The following is a 22,425-nucleotide window of genomic DNA, read 5'->3' on the forward strand; positions in this document are numbered from 1 at the left end:
TTCTCATGTCCCACCTTTCTCCCAACATAGGGACTCAGGGCGGCGAAGGGACTCATCAAACTATAAAGCCCAGAATTCCATAGCATTGAGCCATTGCAGTTAAAATGGTATCAAACATTATTTCTGCAGTGCAGATGCAGCCTCAGACATATCCCTGGAACCTGAAGGAAAAAGGAGGAAAGTAAAAGGAGAAAAAGAGATGGAGATATGACTAAATACCATCAATATGATTTATAATGACTACAACAGACTAGCAACAGGTTTCAATAAACAAATTTAATAAGTACATGCAGGTGTCTTTAATGGTATCCATGCTCCTTTCTTGGGTAATAATAATAATAATTTCACCACCACAGAAATCAAATTAAACTGCATCTCCTGCAATGAGCTCAGCTGCAAACGGCAACACAAAGAAGGCTGCATTGTTCATACAATATACCACTGTGGTTCTAATGTTATGCTTGCCTATTCCCTAATGTCTGGAACTACCATTCAGGCTTTCAGCTACAGCTAGATACTAAAGGTCTGACATTTCTGAAAGAATAATTTGATCAGTTAGCTGGGGGGGAGAAAACAGCACCCGTTACCAAGATACTGTTTTATGTTTGCCCCTCTTGGTTCCCTTTGCTCTTTAGCTTAACATTCTGTGGAAACCTGCTATCTTATCAGTCTTTCTGAATCCAGATATTCCCTGGCCACTCAAGGCAAAGGGAAGTCATCACTTCCTACCAGTGACAAGGAGAAAACAACTGGGATCTTAAAGGGCTTCCTTTCTTTTGTGTCTGAAGGGCATCTTACTGACTACAAAGCTTCTTTTACACAAAAATGATTTCTTAGAGATACCCTGAATTGGATAACTCTAGCTATTATATCTATCTTTTTTTTAAAAAATGATTTTCAAAGCAATGCTGCCCTCTTCAGGAACATTACCAAATTCCAACAAAGCCTAGCTGAATCATCTTGTTTCAATGCTTCCAGTTTCCATAGAGTTTTGAATTCCATTTTCTACACAAGATATCCCATACGTAAATTATATATATATGTGTGTGTGTGTGTGTGTGTGCGCGCGCACGCGCGCACTTAACTATTAGAAGTAGCATGTGTTAAAACCAAGGCAGCAAATTTAAGGCACTTATTATGATGTTACCAAATTACTGTACTCAAGAACGTAAAGGAAAAGAGCTTACAATAAAAATGTAGCCATACATGCAGATACTGGAGTGGGAACTGGGCATTCGCTGAACTATGTAGAAGATCTGCTCCCACAAACATCAACACTAGTGAATGGGGCTAAGACAGGTGAAAGGAAATGTCCCAAACAATTATCTGCAGTACATATTCACCTCACACTGGTCTGATCCCTATTCTTCAAGTCTGGGTGCCTCTTTGTGTTATGTCTGGGGGTAAAGTGCTACAACTGCAGTATACAGATAGAGGGCCATTACAAAATTAGAGTTATGAATTCACTCCATGCAGCAAATAACCAAAAGTGGCATTTCATCTTGAAGCAGGGATGGCAAATGTCTTTGCTGAGGAAAGAATGTCTGTGGCAGGGACAGGGCATGTGTGGCCCACTAGAAGATGTTCAACTGAAACTCTGACCATTCCTCACATCTGGCTAAATTGTCCAGAGGTGATGGATGTTTCTGGTATACCTTTTTGTTCAACAAAGACAATGGCCCTTTGCCCTTTCCAAAAGAGATCAGTGTAATAGAGAGCTGTGGGTAAAATTCACAGTGATTACTAGTGATTTAGCATCATGTTTACATTTCAACCCTGAAAAAATGGGGAACTGTTATAATTATTATAACAGAATTCCTATGCAGTGGGTTTATAATGTCACTCCTCCACATCTATACAGTAGACCATCTACTCCAGCTGGGAAAACCTCTCCAAGCTCCCAAAGAGTGATGTTTTGCAAAACCCGGAAGTAAATTTGAAGATTACCATTCCCAGGATCCCCTGGCAGTATGACCAGTGGACATATTGACTGTGTGATTCTGGAAGCTGTAATCCAGAAATCCATGCTCTAGGAGCCGTATTTCCTGAAATCCCTCTTACTACATATGTCACAGATTGAAACAAGGATCTTTCTGGATGTAAAACATTTGGACTGTCACTTAATAAGATTGCTTTTGTCTTATCATTTGCATCCTGAAGAGAGGGAAATGAAACTGAGACAAATAGAATAATGTCCTCACAGCTATCCAATGTGTTTACAGCAGTACAAAACTCAGAATTCTAACACAGTTCTTTATTTAGAAAACAAATGTTATTTATAACACTTCTGAAAAATTCATTTGACACTATTAGATCATGCCATTTCTTTGAATATGTGCATAGTGCCACATTTTGGCAGTTGTTTCTCTCTCTCTCTCTCTCTCTTGTCACTTTTCATTAAGAACAAGAGGGAAAAATCCATTAATCATGTGAAGGAACTGTCTTGCCATGTTGAAGTTCTGAAAACTCACCATGCTGTTCATTTTTGAGGAGGAGGAGCTTGTTCTTTGCTTTCGTAGACTGTTCGGTTCTTCTAAATTTCCATCCTTTGGTTTTAAGATCATCCGGCTGCTCCCAGCAGTGCCTTCTGAAGAGGACCTCAGACGTTTTTCGATAAATCTTCCCTCTCGATATGGGCTGAAACTACTGGCAAGATTTACTGTGAAGAGAGACACACACATAGACCATGAGCACCTACACTGGATAAGGTACTGGTGAACACTTTTGTACACCGGGGGGGGGGGCAAGTGCAGAGGGGGCAAGGACCATTTTTGATCCCCAATCCCACCTCTCCAGGGGATGTACTGGAATGCACAACATGACCAGTTTCATTCTTGGCCAACCTTTGACTACCTTTTAGGAGCTGTGGGGGATCTTTTGAGTTTTGTGGAAACAAAACTGCCTATTTTGTAATAGGTTTTGAAGCAATTTTGGTCAGTTTTGGGATTAGAAAGAAGTCAGTATTTTTTCAACATTTCATAAAGTGTTTCAGGGTCTGTGTGCTTTTGGGTGGCTTGAAAGAGGGCTCCTTTGGTTGCATGTGGCCTCTTGTGCACCTTATTGTACCCAGAGCCATCCTACTGAAAAGTAGAGCAAACTGGAACAACTTAATTCTTGGTTTAAGCTTCCCATGTTGCACTGAGAAAAGAACATGAGGATGCTTGATTCTAGATTGCTAGGAAAATACAGAATGCAGAAACCCACTCTAGAGAAATAATCCCTACTAGCACCCTTTGGAGAGAAGGAGAGTACATTGAGCTGTGAGCTGGTGGCAGGCTCATTCTCTTTCACATTTCGCCTCACTTGCAGCATGGAGCAAAGTCTCATGGTGACCATGGGCTCAGCTACACTGGCCAGAATATTCTGGGCTGCTCCCAAAGTATTCTGGGCCCAGAGCTGCTCCAGATTACCCCTGTTACCTCGACACTCTGTAGTGATATGAGGTGGTTGTCTACATACATGTCTCATTGTGCTGCCCAGCAGAGCTGCAACTAGTGTGATCCACTCCCTCTGAGGTCAAAACTGAGGTAGCCAGCATCAATAATATACAGTGGACACTTGTTATATGCTGGGGTTTGGTTCCAAGATCCCCCATTTATAAGAAAATCTGTGTATGCTCAAGTCCCATTAAATATAATGACATAGCAAAATGGTGTCCCTTATAAAAAATGGAGAATCAAGGTTTGATATTTGAAATTTATACTTTTTTTTTACATTTTCAAACCGTGGATGCTTGAATCCGTGTACAGTGGTACCCCGGGATACGAATTACCCAGCTTACGAATTTTTCGGGATACGAAAAAATCCCATAGGGATTTATTGTTTCGGCTTACGAAGGTTTTTTCGGGTTACGAAAAAACCTCGGCGCTATTTCGCCACCGGAGGGCAGCAGAGAGCTATTTTTTTCCATTAGCGCCTATGGCAATTCGGCTTACGAAGGTTTTTCGGGTTACGAAATTAGCCGCGGAACGAATTAATTTCGTAACCCGAGGTACCACTGTATAAAAAATCTGTGTATAAGAAGGGCCGACTATAGTTGGTTGTCTCATTGTGACCTCTGAAGCAGTGACTTATGGCAGCAAGTGGCAGTGCTGGAGGGTATAGCAAAAAGTGTTTTTTAAATAGCCACCCCAGTATCACTACAGAGTGCTCTGGATTTTCTTGCAAAATTCAGTTTAAGGGTGGGTTAGGGCAGATTTAGTGCAAAACAGGCTTCATGTTGTGAAGAGAGTCTGCACTTGAATCAGGGATTTGGCCCTGCATCAGCTCGGGGTGAGGGCAGTGAGAAACTGATTTAATTGGCTCATGAGGACATGCCCTAGAAATGCATGTCCTTATGAGACTTTGAAGCCAAGATCTCACTGTGAACTTTTACTCAGCTTGTGAATGGTATCTCTTGTGATCTGGGAAGTGAACAAACCTACTACAGGTCTATTTCCTCACTTCCCCAGCCATTTTGAGCCAGGAATGCAGTGCAAACTGCCTACCCTCCTACCCCCCTTTAGCTGAAGGATAACCTCCAGATGGATGCAGGTAGCCCTAGCAGGGAGGGAATTGCCTCATGCCAACTGGACTAGATTTTGGCATTTTCTCACCATCCCTGGGTACTTTTTCCTGTTGGTACACACTGCATGAGGTTAATCACATAGATCCTGTCTGACATCTGCTCTATCTTTTATCTACTGGCATAGTTTAATTTGCTTTGGCCTCGGTTTAATCTGGCCTTAGTTTAATTTGTCACACTTTGCCAGGTACAAATAACAGGAGAAAGACAACAGGGCACAAAATTAGCAAGTGAGAATTTAAAGGGGAGATTTGATAGTGCAGCTAGAGTGAATACCTCAAAGATTTGGGCAACAGCAGGAGCAACACACTGTGGCTTGACCACATGATCTGTAGGTGGAATTGGAAGACAACAGTGGCTTCAACATGAATCCCACAAATGGGGGCATCCAGACACTGCAGCTTCAGCCCATGTGACCCATACAGTTTGACCGGTACAGTTTGCCCTCCATATCCACAGATTCTGCATCCATGGATTTCACATCCATGGCTTGAAAATATTACTGGGGAAAAAACTCAAACCTTGATTTTACCATTTTATATTTTACTACAACATTGTATATAACAGGATTTGAGCATCCATGAATTTTGGTATCCATGGGAGGTCCTAGAGCTCACCTTCAGTGGCATGTCATATGCTTATCATATTTCAATAAGATAGTGGCCTAACTATCTAAACCAACCAACAGTGTCCAGTTTGTCACTCTTGGCACAGATCCATACTAGTGTGTGTGACAAGTTAGCTTCATTTCCATCAACTTTCCCTCACCATTATATCCTCCCACCATTATATGCCCTATGCTCCATACCCATCTGTTTTGTCTAATTTTTTATTGTGAATTCTTAATCCAAGGAATCATGTTTTTTACATTAATCAATGCTGTTGCCTACCTGAGAAATCAATAATCATTTAAAATATATGCTGTAGCGCAACAGTTGTGTTAACATCAATTCACTCCTTTCTGTCTTTTTAAAAGCCTGACATCTCTTTTTTCTAGCAACAAATTACCAGTTATCATTCTTTCGTGATATTATTTCTTCATACCCAACATCTTTTACGCCACAGATCTTCAAAGTTCTAGATCACAATGCCTTTGTATCACCCCACTTAAGTCCAAAAGTCCCATATAAATGTCTTTTGTATGTACTTGAAAAACCTCCATACATTTTAAGAAAATAACAGTTTCAGAAGATAACAAACACTGATCATACATACCCTTTGTATGGTTCATTTCATAGCCCTGCTGTATTTGAAAACACTGGTGTTCAGATGCCATTGGGATACTCTTGGATCCAGTTATTGGGATGGTTTCTCTAAGAGATTCAGGTGTTCTAATTTCTTCGTGATCCCTTAGTAGTTGCTGTGCATTTGGACAATGTTCCACTACTTCTCCTTGGTTTAAGACAAATGGTTTTAGTTGTGCTTCAGCTACTGAGTTTGCTTCTTCTGTATGTCTTGTCTGTTTAGCAGGAAGCTCTTGTACTAATACTTCTGCACAGTTTTGATTAGACTCATAGTTTTCTGATACAGCCCCAGCTTCATGGAACAGTACATTTCTAGCCCTGTGACTTTTGGGTGATATAACACCACAGTGGGAAGCACTTTCTGCATGATCTGCTTTCCTTGAAAGGAGAGGAGCAGCAACAGTGACAGCAGTGACAGGACTGAGGAAGATTTGAGAGGTAGAACCATTGTGGGCAAAGGTTTCTGTGTGCAAATTTCCACAGTTAGGTAGCCCGTCAACCTCTGAAACAGAATCTTCAGTCAGTGCAAGAAATTCAGAGGGTGTCTGTACCGTGGTCAAGTCAGCAGAAAGCATTGGTGACTGTGAAGAGCTGCCAACACATTCTATTACCTCAGCAGAACATGAAGGGGAGGACCTCGCTGACACAGACTCACTTTCAACACTGGGTTTAGTATCCAATAAGCAAGAAGACGGCTGCTCACAGGACGCTGACTGACTCTGAGGAACTGGCTTAGAAAACCTGTAGTGTGTTGAGAAGGATTTAGGGAGAAGTCTTCTTGAGGAATGTCTGACAGAAGACCTGCTTTGCTCCTCTGTGAAGCCAGAGTCATCACCTTCATTCTTCCCAGACCGTATGCAATTTATGAAGACATTCTTACTGACTGATGGCTCTCTCCCCTTCTCAAAATCCTCAGTCAATGATCTTGTAATCTTCTTGCTTCGAGAACTTCCAAAGCTGACTGAATGCCTCCCTCTGCTTTTCAAATGCTCTTCCAAACTCAGCTTCTGTAGGACATTGCTGTGGTTAGACTGAGAACCATTCAAAATGCCCACATTTTGGCTTGGAGGTTCAGTTTTCTGTTCACTCCCCTTCTTGTAGTGAAAGCTAATGGAAGGTGTGCGGAAGAGACTTCTGCGTTTGCCTGTGCTACCTGAGCTTGAGTTAGTGCTGGAGGGAGAAGAGCTGTGAACACCAACAGTACTGTTGGAAGTTGGTGAAGATGGAAGAGAATCATGTCTTCGACTAATACTTCTTCGGAATATTGGCAGTCGGGACACAATAATTGAACGCCTTGATCCTGAGTCCCCCATCAGGACCCGTTGTGCTTGGCCAGGTCCAGCCAGTACTAAAATCTGTATGGGTGAAGTACAGAAGAATTGTATTACTATTGGTATTATTTGACAGTGAAGAATGACACATTCAATTTCTTTTTTAACTTTAACTCTGGATATATATGAAAAAGGGTTTTAAGAATTAAATGGATGGAAAGAACTAGAATACTATCCAATCATTTCTGCGAGAGGAGAGAAGTCCTACACCCTTGATGTAGCATGCAACTGAAACCAGGTTCTGCTGTCTGCATCTCCAAAACAAATGCTTGAGACATGGAGTTGTAAACAGTTTGAACTGGGTGAAAATAGTATAGATCAGAATTGACCTGAATAAGGTGAACCCCACATATACATCTCCAAATTCTCCTGCACCTCCTTGGGCTCCATAACTGTCACTCAGTGAAGTTAATAGGCTCAAGCCTCTTTAGTTCTAAAATGCCCTCTTACCTGTTCCATGGAAGCCTGTCATCTGTTTGCTCCCCCTTTCCTCCATGAAGTTGCCACCACATCAGCCATGACACAGAGGGAGAGGATGAACTGAACTAGCCATTTATCCACCTAATCCAAACTATAGCATTCCATAAGAAGACACACAAAATAAAATCACCTAAATGAAGAGACAGGCTCAGTGATCAGCTGAATGCTCCCAGCCTTCTGATCCTCTAAAGCCATTTATACCACATTCACAGGCTAGCAGAATTACAAAGCTCAGAAGACTCTCAAGCAAGCCAGGCTGTTAACTGCCAAAGTTTAGAAAGGTTCCTCTATGCCTAAATATTACAGGGTTATTTTTGTTTTTAGCTTGTCTCAAAGAGATGCTTCTTAGGAGTTGTAAAATCCTAGCACTTAAAAATACTGATAATATCGATGTAAAATGTGTGGTCTGAGACTTGAGTAATTAGGAGTAAAGACTCTGACCCACCACCACTACCCATCTCTACAAGTTTTTTACTTTTGTCTGATTCTTGTTCCAACTTTTCTACATTTGTAGTCAGAAATGGTCAAATATATTTGTCTTCACTGTCTTCACTGAAGTTATGTAATCTTTGTTAGTTCTACAGTCATACCCAAATGAGTATTACTGTGCCTGATTTGACTATCTAATCAAACTGTACATTGATGAGAAAGGCAGAGCTATTACCTGAAAACAAATCCCTGTGTAAACAAACCTCATAATTTTTTCACACAGGAAAAAAGATTTTAGAACTGAACTTGGATATAAAATCTGACAACCTGAAGCCACCAATTATGTATGTGGCCACCAGGGTTCAACAAACATCTTGTTTTTAATGCCTACTTGGGTCTTTAAAATAGAAAGATTGACAAGTAGTGGAGGGCTCACAATGCATGACTAGGGAAGCCATCTGCCCTACTTTGCAGAGGACAGTCCTATATCTGAAGAGCTATCAAATGATTTGAATGTAGCCTTACTTTGAAATGTGGTCTAATTTAAACCTTTTTTCCAGACTAAACATCCCCAGCTCCCTAAGTCGTTCCTCCTAGGACATGGTTTCCAGACCCTTCACCATTTTAGTCACCCTTCTTTGAACACACTCCAATTTCTCTATGTCCTTTATGAATTGTGGTGCCCAGAACTAGACACAATATTCCAGGTGGGGCCTGACTATATTCTGCTTTGGTCAGGTCCCACCTGGAATATTGTGTCCAGTTCCGGGCACCACAATTCAAAAAGGACATTGAGAAACTGGAGCATGTCCAAAGGAGGGCGACTAAAATGGTGAAGGGTCTGGAAACCATGTCCTATGAGGAACAACTTAGGGAGCTGGGGATGTTTAGCCTGGAAAAAAGAAGTTTAAGAGGTGATATGGTAGCCCTGTTTAAATTCTTGAAGGGATGTCATATTGAGGAGGGAGCAAACTTGTTTTCTGCAGCTCCAGAGAACAGGACCTGGAGCAATGAATGCAAGCTACAGGAAAAGAGATTCCATCTCAACATTAGGAGGAACTTCCTGACAGTAAGGGCTGTTCGACATTGGAACACACTCCCTCAGAGTGCAGTGGAGTCTCCTTCTTTGGAGGTCTTTAAGCAGAGGCTGGATGGTCATCTGTCAGGGACGCTTTGATTGGGATTTCCTGCATGGCAGGGGGGTTGGACTGGATGGCCCTTATGGTCTCTTCCAACTCTATGGTTCTATGATTCTATGATTCTAAAGAACCACATTAAAAAAGAGCCAGATCCTTGATGCTGCAAACCCTCCAAATATACCAGTTTGGCAGGGACAGTCCCTATTATTCTTCTGTTATTCCACTTTTTCAGCTGCTTTTAAAATGTCACAGCTTTTTCTCTCCTCCTCCTACTTTCCCCCTTTGTCCTCAGCTTATTTCAGCTGCTGAGAAGAGATTTCAATGTGCAAAACTAGTTTACACTCAGTTAACTCAGAAGAGGGTCAAGAAAAGAAGGGGGCACAATCTTGCACTTTCCAGAAGATTCAGGCAAAAGCAAACTGCTGCAGCCCCTCCTAGCTTGTCTGTACTTCTCAATGAATAATGTTTGCCACCTTGACTGCACTCTGATGTTGTTTGGCCACACGTGTCCTGTTTTTCATCTGCACAATGTTGGAGAGTATGACATTGCCTGCCAATATATTTGGACTGACAACTAACTAAAAAACAGACAGATTACCCGGTAAAGTGTCTTATTATTATGTTTATGTTTATGTTTATTTATATCCCACCTTCCTCCCAGGAGAGGAACTCAAGGCAGCTAACAAAGCTAAAACAGTCCAAGTTAAAACACTATAAAGCATACAAAATACAAATTTAAAAAACAAACAATTCAAACAATTAAAAACATTATATTATTAAAATTTAAAGTTTAAAACTTTCTAAAACAAAAACAAAACAGCATCCATATCATGTGAAAGCCTGGTGGCATAAAAAACATCTTTACCTGCCACTAGAAGGACAGCAGGGATGGAGCCATCCTGGTCTCCCTAGGGAGGGAGTTCCAGAGGTTGGGAACAGCCACTGAAAAGGCCCTTTCTCTTGTTCCCACCAAACACACCCGAGAGGGTAGTGGGACAGAGAGAAGGGCCTCTCCTGATGACCTCAATATTCTGGGGAACTGGTACAGGGAGATGCGGTCCTTCAAATTGCCTGTACCCAAACCGTATAAGGCTTTATAGGTCATAACCAGCACTTTGAGGTGTGCCAGGAAACAGACTGGCATGCAATGGAGCTGTTGCAACAAGGGAGTTGTATGCTCCACGTATCCAGCTCCAGTTGACAGCTTGGCTGCAGCTCTTTGGGCCAGCTGGTGTTTCTGAGCACTTGTCAAAGGCAGCCCAATTAAGTGCACATTACAGTAATCCAAATGGGATGTAACCAAAGCACGTACCACTGTGGCTAGGTCTGACTTCTCCAGGAACAGGCTCAATTGGTGCACGAATTTTAGCTGTGCAAAGGCACTCCTGGTCACCGCCGATACCTGGGCTTCCAGGTTCAGTGCTAAATCCAGAAGTAACCCAAAACTACGAACCTGAGTTTTCAGGGGAAGTGTAAACCCATCTAACACAGGCTGAATCCCTATTCTTGGATCTGTCTTTCAACTGACCAGGAGCACCTCTGTCTTGTCTGGATTAAGCTTTAATTTGTTTGCTCTCATCCAGTACATTACAGCAGCCAAACAGTGGTTTAGGACCTAAAGTATCTTGTGTTGCTATTGAAATTATAGCATGAATTTGTACATTTCCAGATATGTATCTAAATAATAATGTCCAAACATGCAAATGGATGTCCCTTTTAGGATGAGGTGTTGCTGGGTTTTGATAATACTTATGCTTTGGCCAACCTATGTATGGTTAATGGGTTGTTTGGGATGGTAAACTGGAAGCTATGCAGGGCTGTAGAAAAGCAGATATCATATACAGCCAAAATGGCAGCCATCAAAATACAAAATTGCCTTGATAATTGCACATAAGCATTGAAGTCTTTTTATTTCCCACTGAAGAAATTAACTTTATGTTAGGTCTTTTCATATTCCAGCTTCCCATCATTATTTGTCATTTTTATGATGCTTCTCAGTAAACGATATTTTACAATCTTCATCTTAAATATCCTCATAAAAAAGGTCCTAAGAGATCGGCTAGGCAGAGAGAGTGCAGCTTCCCAAGGATCACCCAGGGAGCTTCATGGCTAAGTAGGGATTTGAGTGAATATGGGACACCAATCAACATCTCTACATAACTCTTTTATCTACTCCACCAGTGTCTCCCAAGTGTGCATTTCTGACTTTTTAATATAGAATTTCTCCGCCTTTTTCATTCCACAAATTTTATTTTCTTATAACTTTTGCAGAAATCACTCTGCATTCTTATCTGTTTCATAAAGAGATAGCACTTGATGTGTGCAATGAGTAATTAGCATTTATATGAAGTCATTTTAACTGTTCAAATTACTTCCCATGTGTTATACCTCTGGAACTCTTACAATGGATCTGGGCATATTGTTCTAGTAGGACCTGTGACACAATGCTGCAATGTGGAATAGTCCTGATTAAAGGGTCAGTCAGCCATGCCATATTCTGAGACAAGTCATTTTATTCCCTCACCAGCTTCCAGTTTAACCCCATTCCTTCCCCTAAAAAAACTGCCACTCAGCTTTCCATGTTTTGTTTTTAATCAGTATTTTGTGGAGGGTGGGAGGTTTGTCCTTTAATATTTTACTTTCTTAATTATTCACCTAAATCCTACTGTTATCATCAGCATCATGATCATCATCATTTATTTATGTAGCACCATCAGAATGCATGTCACTTTACAAGTAAAAGAGCAAAAACAACAATGACAACAGCCACACATAATATCTAATGTATGCATGCACACATACACACAGGGTAAGGAAGAAAAACTATGCAGTACAGTAGTTAATTACTATTATATTTACTGAGAGACAGCATGGACTAGTGGTTTGAGCATGGTCTGGAGACCAGGGGTCCTGGTTTGGCCATATAAACTCACTAGGCGACCTTGGGCAAGTCATACTCTCTCAGACTCAGAGGTTGGCAATGGCAAACCCCGTCTGAAGAAACTTGCCAAGGAAACTCCATGATAGGTTTGCCTTAGGGTTGCCATAAGTTGGAAATGACTTGAAAACACACAACAAACATTGTATTAATTATTCTATTAACTATTGCAGTAACTACTGTTAGTCCCCACTAGAGTAGAGCCATCAACTCAATTGGATTTACCTGTGTACTGATTCACATTTCAATCACAAATTCAAACTAGCTGGAGCTAATTAACAGGATTCTAACCATAATGCATCTATTTTGGTATACCTGAGCTCTCATGGTTTCCCATAGCATCCTGATACCTCTCTTGTGTTTCTCAGTGGTCTTTTTTTTTGCCTACATAGCTTTAGGCACTCAGCACCTGATTTTTCCATTAGAATAATTGTGTTTATGGCTGCTATACTTGTTGCACTGCTTTTCTTATAGCAAAAAAAACATTGGCCACACAATGCTAAGGACTGCACAGTGTATAAAGAAAAGAGAATATGAGGGTGCTGCACACAGTGATTATAACTAATTCACTAGGGTCCAAAACACTGCAGAAATAATCCAGTCTGAGGCTGTTTTAACAGTCCTGGCTCAGTGCTAGGGAATTCTGGGAACTGTAGTTTATTGTGGCACCAGAGTTCTCCTGACAGAGAAGGCTAAATGTCTCACAAAACTACAGTCTCCAGAATTCCCTAGCACTGAGACAGGGCAGTTAAAACAGACTCAAACTGGATTATTACTGCCATATATTTTGGACCTAGGTGAATTTCTCCTCAGCTTACAAATATTAAAGCAAGCATGGACAAGAGAAAAGAAGAAAATGCAAGCCATGGGAGGCAGTGGTGTCACCAGGGGCCGCAGGGAGTATGGCCCACACTGGGTGACACCACAGAAGAAGGGTAACATCCGGTCAGACCCACTTCCTGCTGAGGGGTGAGAAGACCCAAGCCCACCTCTTCTAGTTTTGCTACAATAGTAGAAAGACCTGAGAGTGCTCTTTTGGCTGCCACCACTCCCTCAGCAGCCCCCCCCCCCCCGCACCAAGTGACATCAGTGGTATGGACACCACTGATGGGAGGTATGAGAACATGTGTCCAGGTGGGGAGAAGAGAGAAAATATGGATGAAGAAGAGAACACAGCTTGGTAAATTTACTTTTTTGGGACCATGACTCTCAGATTTCCTCATCAAGAATGGTCACAGAGTGTAGAAATACCATGTAGATTAGACCCTTGGCACGAACCGATGGGACCGAAGCCAGGAAAAGGTGGGAACTGCTCCCAGGAGAGTATATAAAAGGGAAGAGTAGGTTTCAAAAGGTTTGATGTTTAGTGTGCCCTGAGTGGTGAAGAACTATTGAGGCTGTGTTGAGGGCAGTTAGAAAGGGTTTTAAGTACCCAAGAAAAAGCTGAAGAATGTCCTTAATTATATTGTTGTAGTAACCTGTGGGGGACATAGTATTTGATGACTAGTGGAGTTACAGGTAACCAGAAAGTTTTACAAGATACAAAAGTTTAATAAAGGTTCTGTGAGAACTAAGCTAAAGAAGCTGTTAAAATGTGTAACTATACATAGGCACATTACAGATGCGCAAAAAGTACATACTAGGTACGTACTAGGGTTAGGAAAGGGTGTCCTTTCCAGACGCCCTAACCCTAGTACGTACCTAGTACGTACAAACTGATGGCACCCATTCCTTCCAGGTTTGTGTTGCTGGGCACAGCCTTTACACAGCTGCGCTAGTGACACAAAAGAGAAAGGGGCTGAGCGGCCCCTTTCTCTTCATCCCCACCGCTGTCGGGTGTCCTTGGGGCATGAAGCCCCAAGGACACCCCTTTCCAGGCCACAGGGAAGCGGCCTTTTACCACTTCCCTGCGGCCTGGAAAGCCGTGGATCGGGGCCTCAGAGGCTGTTGCTGTGGCAGCTGAGGCTATGATCCGGCGGGGAAAGGGACGGGAACAGGCCGCCCCAAAAGGGTGGTCTGTAAACAGCCATAGTTTCCATTGTGAGCATCCACTAAAAGACTTATTGGATTCAGCCTGACTTTGTTTCAACAAGCAGCTGTCTGAGGTGATTTCAGAAACATATTAAAATGCTACCAACATTGAGAAAAGTCTTTTAGGTTTGGGACACATTAGATAGTGGGTGTGTGGCTGTCAAAGAATAGTTGGTGCCAATGGATCATAAAGACCCACTGGGCTGCCATCCGATTAAGCAGTTGAGTGGGTGAGTCTCATTATAACACAGTGGAATTCTGGGAGCTCTAATGTAAAAATGGAGATTATCACACACAGACGGGATGGGGTGGGATTGCTTCATCGTCCTTATTTCATCCATGACCTGAGTGAAAGTGATAGTGCAAATCACTTTCACATGAAAGAGAGCAGAAAAGTGCTTTCAGCCATCATTGTAATAATGGATTCTTCTGGAAATGATGGCTGAAAGCACTTTCACATGAAAGTGATTTGCGCTATCACTTTCACTTGCACATCCCGAGCAGCTGAACAACAGATTCAGCATGCTTGCTAGTGAATCACTTTCATCGTGCAGATCATTTGTGAAAGTCCTTCCCACAACTGGGCAGGAAGGATAGAGAAAACTATGAGACAACGACACCCCATTCCTAATGTGACAATCTCCAATGTTTCTCCCTCTCTGTCAGTCCTTAAGGAGGAGTGTCTTCTTTAGCCTGCTGATTAAGAGAAGAGGGAGATCTATACATGGTAGAATATGACACACCAAATATTGCCTGCAGGCTTCTGTTTCTCTTCATCAGGCCTGACATCAGCACCCTAGACCATTTGACAGCTGTTAAGGCCTCAGAACCTAAGCCATTTCCACGCATACCAGGGAACACTCCCCTCAAATGGGAGCCACTGTTTAACTTCCAAAACTGTCCCACACAATGCTAATTTGGAGCTATGAAGGCATTGTGGTAAATTTTAAATCATTTCTCATAGTCATTAACCATTGCTACCCATACCCCTATGCTTTCAAGGGGCAACTTTAAAGGAGGTCCATGCAGCACTAAGGCCATGGGCTTGCTCAGAACTGAAGCTAGCCTTACCTCCTGTATTAAGAGGCTGACAGTCAGTTTGGTTTGCCTAAGGCTGCCTAAATTAAGTCACAGCTGAGGCATGATCTTAACCTAGAATGCCTCTCTTCACCCCTTAGCCATCTAAGACTATACCAACTAAAGCTCAAAACTTTGACTCAAGGATGCATATAAGAATGCAGCTATTCAGCAAAATTTAGCAGAGAGCTACAGAATATATTTGAGTGCTGATTTTGCAGGTTTTAATTCTGCTCATCCAACTCACAATGGGTTCCCTCTGGCACTCTTTTCCCCTAGACACAATTATTTTTATGCATGCAGAGCCAGAAGTCAAAACTGCAGCCCTGAGGGGAAAAGAGACTACAGTTCCCACCTTCAGTTGATACCTCATCAGGGCTTATGAGCACTCTGTATCATGTTATAATTCACAGAAATATAACAATTGGAAAGCTAATCCTCAGAGGGCTATATTCTAGGACAGGTTCCCATAAAATAGGTGCTGCCTGTGCTGGCAAAGCAGTTTCCATAGGAGAAGATTTTGCTTTTCTAATGAACTGCCCATACACACAGGGAGAAAGAGAGAAAAGTCTACACATACTATGGAAGATGAATAAAAAATGCAGCTAAGGGAGGGGATTTGAGAGAGAAAAGATGTTATTTTGTAGTTCTCTCTCTCTCTCTCTCTCTCTCTCTCACACACACACACACACACACACACAACTGCAAAACGTATACAAAATTGTGTTCACCTCCCATTTGAAACACCTGTTCCAGAGAGAGGGCTGGCAAACCATCTAGAGCAGGAGTTCCCAACCTTTTTGACTCATGGTGTCCTTATTTCTATGGTGAAGACCCAGGAGGCCTACCTTATGTCTTACAAGTTACTGGAGTTTAGGAATATATATAAGAATATATTCTTATTCTTTAATTTCATTCAATTTTTATTTCTTTCATTTGCCTGAAACTGCCATGGAGCACATGGGAACTGCACGCAGAGCCTAAGGATTCTTCAAAACATAAGTTGGGAATCCCTGATCTAGAGCAAATTGTGGATGTCATTGTTACTGTTACTATTCAGGAAGGCCTTTAGAGTTGAGAGATTTTAAGGAAAGGTCTGGCATTCAGTATTATAGTTACAGATTTGTGTCCTGTCTGCAATGGCCAGGATATTCTAGGGACAGCCATCTACAACACCCCATAGCTGACCTGAGCTCCCCCATTACTGAGATGTTCTACTCTGCTGTTCACCAAAGCCACAGTGAACTTGGCTGAGGTGGGAACAAGGTGCCCAGCCTTGATCATATGGCTGGGAACCTTGTTCTTCTGATCTCAAAGTGAAATGAGGCAACGGACTTCTCCGGCGGCTGAGGAGCCATGAGGGGACTAGCTGGCCGGCTAGACCCCAGAGAAGACTGCTGTCGTGGCAACGGCCTTCTCCGATGGCTGGGGAGGTGTGAGGGGCCTAGTCCCCAAAGAAGGAGACCGCCATGGCAAGGCCTCTTATGGCAGCAGCAGAGCCATGCGGGGCCACCGCAGCAAGGAGAAAGAAGTTGGCAGCATGAACTTTCCTAGACTAAAGTCCTCTTCCTCAGATGCATTAGTCTCACAGGTACAATCTCGATATATTTGAATTTTACTTCCTGAGATGTACTATGTTTGTTGTTGTGTACCTTCTGTCTAGGAAGAATGTCAAAATCTCCTCCATTTTGATAGGTTTTTTTTTTTGGGGGGGGGGGGTAAATAAGAATTTATATTTTTTTAATAATTAATGTTTTTGGCTTCTAGTTGGTTGTGTCCTCCATTTTTCCTGAATGTTCTACATTTCCAGGCAAATTTTGTCCTACATTTGTCCTGGTTTGGTGGTAGCAAATTATGGCAACCTTACATGCAGAGCACCTAGATATCTCCAGATCTGAAGGGCTGTATTCTCCCCTACGAACCAACCCTTGCTTTGAGATCTGCTGGGGGGGGGGGACTTCTCTCTGTCCCACCACAAAGGTTAATCTGACAGGAATAAGAATAAGAAGAATAAGAATAATGCAAATAAGAATAAGAATAGATGCCCCTAGGTGACTGAGTGGAAGCTGTATCTATGTATATTCAAAGGACAGTCATTAGCCTGCAATAATTTAATAGCAAATGACACGTATATAAAATTTTAAATTTAATTGAATTAACTGTGCTCTTATGTCTGTGTGAATGATTTACTTATGATTCCTAATCTACTTAAAGGTATGTACTACTTCATAATGTAATACAAAGTAATTTCTCTAAAATGTATGCAATTATCTCCTCCTAGTTACAGCTTAGCTTATTTCATGGATCATATCTGCTGCAGTATTCAAGTAAAATGGAGAAGTATTGGGAATGTTTTAACGTAAATCAGTGAGTTAAATCAGGGTTTTCTCTTCATAACTTCAGTCTGGATTTGATCAGTGATTTAGAGTACAGAGATTTAAATCAGTCCATATTCTTGGAAACTCAAATCAGAATCTCTTTAGGACTGTGAAAAACTTCTAGCTGTGTTCTCATAGAGTGCCTCGGGCGGGTTACATACCACCATTTGGGATGTCCTCAGGACGTCTCAGTTTAAAAAAGGGGCGTCTCTTCTAGACGCCCCTACTCCTGTTACAGACTCTGTCCGTAACAAATGGCGGCGGCCGTTCTACACAGCCGCCACCATCTTGATGTAACAGACGCTCTGCGTCTGCACGTCGCGCCCCGGAAATGACGCTCCTTCTTGGCAGCTACCGGGACCCATGCCATTTGGCTGCTGCGGTTCCCGAATGCTGCAACCGGCGGCGGCACGAGACGGCCCCTTCTGGGCCGTCTGTAACGCGCCTCAGTTTCCTACTGATTTTCCCCACCACATTGAAATTCATGCATATTTTGAAAATTCATTTATGTTTTGTACACAATTTTGCTCACCAAAATATAAACATTTACCAACACATGCACATCTGTTCTTGTGTTTATGTTCTTTTTCAATCTACCGTAGATACTTTTAATTTTTCACATTTTTGGAATGAATGCATGGTTTTGTCCATATTTCTTCCCTCTAAGGGAAGCCTCACTAATGAAAGAAACTGAAATTCTGTTTCATTGGTAGTCCCAGGAGATGTGAAACTGGTAAATTCATGTGAAATTGAAAATCTAAAAACATTTTTGTTCATTCCTAGAATTTATATTCAAGCATCACAAAGAGGTTTTATCATGTTTGGGGAATGCTAGAATTAGAGGCAAGGGCGGGGTACATACCTCCGCTTTGCGGCGCTCTGCTGCCGCCGCCAGTAGGTCCGCGGGGGAGCCGGAGCCTTCACACGGCCCGACTCCCGCGTGGACCGAAAAAGAAGCTCCAAAATGGAGCTTCTTTTTAAGTCGCGTTTGCGACGTAGCGAGGCGCCAGGGGCGCACTCACTACATCACAATGCCCGCGACGCGTACGGATGCTCAGTGTCCGATACGTAAAGATGGCGGCGCCCGTATGAACAGGGCGCCGCCATCTTGTACGTATTCAATACGTACTAGGGTTAGGGGGGTGCGGAAGCACCGCCCCTTCCTAACCCTAGTACGTATTGATGACGTACTATTTGGCGGTCTGTAAACCGCCAAAGATAATAAAATTATTTTCAGAGACCTCATTTCAAAAATCTAGTTTCATGGATAAACATACCAGTTTTGAATTAACATTTCAACACATATCACATATGCTCTCCCTTGATCCTGAATTAAATGTCTGTAAATCCTGGTCTACCTGCTTCCTTCTAATAAGCAGACAATGTCAGGATTTACAAAGATCAAGAATGGTAAAGCAATTTTGAAGCTTCAGATAAAAGGTAAAGGCTAGGGATGGTTGCTAATCTTTAAAAACCCCACTGGTGATGTTTGAGGAAAGCCTGGAGGTAGATTCTATTGAGGTTTCAGCCTTGCTGAATTCAAAATACATAGTTGATTTTCCACCCCATCCACTCATCTCTCTCTTAAGAAGATTAAACTAATGAAAATGAGCTTTCAAAAGTTATCAAAAGCAAACAAGCATTTGATTATAATATTGTTTGATCAATTAAATGCAGATTACATAGCAATGCGTGGTTTTTTTGTGGGGGGGGATTGATACTGGAGAGAGGAAGCAATATAAAGAACATCATGCTTATAAAATGAGAAGGCCTTCACATGGATGAGAAAAGAATATTGCCCAGCCATAACAGATAAATTACATATGTCTTTTTTCACCATACAGCTGTTCTTAAAATTGTACAGAAATCAGGCAAGTGAAGGAGAAGCAGCTCAAGCAACCATATGAATACCAGTGTACTTTTGATGTGGTTCAATGCAATGGACAGTTCATTCACCATCCATTTGTCTTCCCTGCATTGTATATTCAGTCTACCCTTTAGCAATCCCACCCCCAGGAGAGGCTGAATGGGAATTTCTCTGCATTCTAGTAGAAAGAAGTGAGGAAACATGCATAATACAACAGATGTGTCATCAGGTCTGCTTTTATCATCACACAAGCAGTCCTGACAGACTCTTTCTGTAAAAAAGGCTTTAAAGCTTCTCATGAAAGGTGGAAAAGCATTACTTGGTTGAACAAGCCCCAAGCTACCACCTGTTTCTTCTATTTACTTCTGTAAAGTAAAATGGAGAAGAGGCAAGGGAGGAAGGGATTGGTTCCTGTGCCTTCAGGGCACTTAAAACAGAGTGAGCCTAACGTGTCCCAGGAGTGTAAGAAGTAATTCCAAAAGACCAAGCAAATGTAGATGTGTGTTCATGTGTGTTTTCTTACTGTGTCATTGTCCTTTGAATTAAAAAAAAACACAACTCCTAAGCAATTCTAACAAGACATCATGTGCCCAAATGAGGAACCTTTTTCAGAGGATAAGAAGGACCTCTCTGAATCTAATGCCATGGAAGAGGAGCCCATGTCAAGTTACTTTGGGACAAATCAGAAAAACTCTAGGGCCTTGGAATAGACATCCAAAAACCTGCTTCCTCAAGATTTTGAGAGCGCACTTTCTGAATAAGTGATGGAAGCTGAGCAACCACCTAGTTGTACATTTTAAGAGATGTGAAGTAATACCTGAAAATACCAGTCTGCACTACAAGGAAGAAACAACAGATCAATCTAGTCAAGAGAGAACACATTACAGAATCCTAAGTACCTGTCTTCACCTTTATATCCCTGAAAATTCATGCAACAATAAAAACTGGTTAGTCTTAAAACTTCAGCCACATTTCTTTTTCCTCCCCCCCCCCACCTGCCTCCTTCTAATGCCCTATATAGGGATGTATTTGTTTATACAAGTGTAGTTGAACATTTCTTCACGTCAAGCCCCGCACTCAGCCATGTCAGTCTGTTCCCCCCTTCTTCATGGGGCTTTCTATAATGGACAGTTGCCCTTATGCCCTATTTTCTGGCTCAGATACTATTCAAAACTGGTCCCTCATTAGCAAAGGAATTCAAGAACAACTGAGCTGCTTGTTGCTCCAGGACCATACAGCCTCAGAATTGTTAAAAGTAATTAACATGGGTAGTTGGGTTTGTAATGTTTTTTTCCCCCTGTAACACTCTGAAACTTTCCAGGGAGCAACTTTTACTTCAATGATCACTATGGTTGGAAGACTAAGAAGCTGTACAGACTGGCAGTTTATGACCCTAGGGTTCACACACCCAGAGCCCTACTGCTGCCTGTGGGCCTCCATCTTGGCACACGCCTGTCCAGACAGCGTGTGCCATGATGATGTCCCTCATGTGCAGCGCCCAAATGGCATTGCACACAAGCGGTGTCAAGTGCTCTGCGACACATATGGCACCCCTTGTATGGGGACGTGCAGTTGCCGCGTCCACAACCCAGCGCTGTCAGGGGCAGCATAGAGCCACCTCTTACCAGGCTGTCTCTACAGCCCCTTAGTCATCTATTTTTTTCTTTTTTAAAATGTAAATATGCCTCTTTTTCCAGTTGCAAAAACTTTGTATTTTATTACAGCAGACAAAAGCCACTGGATGGTGGTAGTAATTCTAATCTCTTTAAGTACATTGTTCTTACAGGTTTCCTTCCACACAGCACACAAATTATTGAAGCAATGGATCTGATTCCCTAGCCACTAAATTTTTTATTGGATAAAAAGACAAAAGCAGCTAAAGTGCATTGTTTAATCCATTAATTTCTCTGACAGGCAGCATCTGAGAAGCACTCGTAATTGTCTGGGCATTTGTGTCTAAGGGGAGAAAATGAATAATTTTGATCAGACATATTGTCGTGATAATTTTGAAAGACCTATAATGAACAAAATACAGTATTTTTAAAGTAAATTTAATTGCTGACTGATTAATGAAAGATTATATGCTGCCAGTCTCTTAGAACTCAGTGTGAGCACAACATGGCATTGAATAAATGCAAATAGATAAGAAACAAAAGAGTGGACAATATACCCCTTCACCTTAATTGCAATTTGCAATTTCAGATATTATTCATAAAAAAATGATTTCTTTTTCAATCACTACACAATAAATTGTACTGTGAGGGGCAAGAATAGTATTTGCATTTCCCCATGTGTAATGGGGGAGTGAGTGTGCTTCCATTTTAATTTTTGTGGACAACTTATTTTGTGGCTTGGAAATGCAGTCCTATCACGATCTTTCATGATAGACTGTTGCCATCCCTGTGCTCTAGATTGGAAATTGTTACCAACATGGCTCCAGTTCTGGTGTCTGCTTCACCTGTAACTGTAAAACTGTCAGAAAGGGGCCATAAGAGCAATAGAAAATCAATGACATTTAAGTGAATAGAGAGCAACCAGTCCAAGTCATTTCAGTGGGTCTACTCTAGGCAGGACGAATGTTGAAGCTAACCCTTTGAAAGTGAATAAATAAAATTGTAGGCAGAAGCTCCAAAAAAAAAAAAAAAAGGGAAAAGCTACAGTAAACCCCCTTTGAACCAATGGCATGCTAAGGGATTAATACTCATGTTAATATTTACATGATAAATCCACTTCACCTCCTGGTGATATTAGGGAAGGTGTAAGACCAAGGAGTGCTTGAAATGCAAGCTCCCCCCCCCCACTTCACACCTTCATTTATATACCACGTCATACCACCTAAGCAGTCTCAAGCAGTTTACAACTGTAAGCTAATTTCTCCCAACAAGCTGGGTACTTACTCATTTTAGCGACCTTGGAAGGATGCGAGCCTGAGTCAAACCTGAGCCCT

At 41.9% G+C, this 22,425-nt stretch overlaps 1 protein-coding gene across 4 annotated transcripts in view; it reads right to left on the minus strand.

Annotated features, from left to right (window-relative positions):
* CCSER1 (coiled-coil serine rich protein 1) overlaps positions 1 to 22,425 on the minus strand; it is a 915,439-nt gene that overhangs the window by 731,820 nt on the left and 161,194 nt on the right. For all 4 annotated transcript variants that reach the window (XM_042468781.1, XM_042468782.1, XM_042468783.1 and 1 more), the window contains exons 2-3: positions 5,780 to 7,163; positions 2,472 to 2,659 (exon numbers count right to left, since the gene is read on the minus strand). In XM_042468781.1, the coding sequence (XP_042324715.1) occupies positions 2,472 to 2,659; positions 5,780 to 7,121 (1,530 nt within the window). In that variant the 5' untranslated portion in view covers positions 7,122 to 7,163. The remainder of the gene's footprint in view (positions 1 to 2,471; positions 2,660 to 5,779; positions 7,164 to 22,425) is intronic.

Source organism: Sceloporus undulatus, chromosome 5, assembly GCF_019175285.1.
Source record: "Sceloporus undulatus isolate JIND9_A2432 ecotype Alabama chromosome 5, SceUnd_v1.1, whole genome shotgun sequence".
In the NCBI taxonomy this organism is placed as follows: Eukaryota; Metazoa; Chordata; class Lepidosauria; order Squamata; family Phrynosomatidae; genus Sceloporus; species Sceloporus undulatus.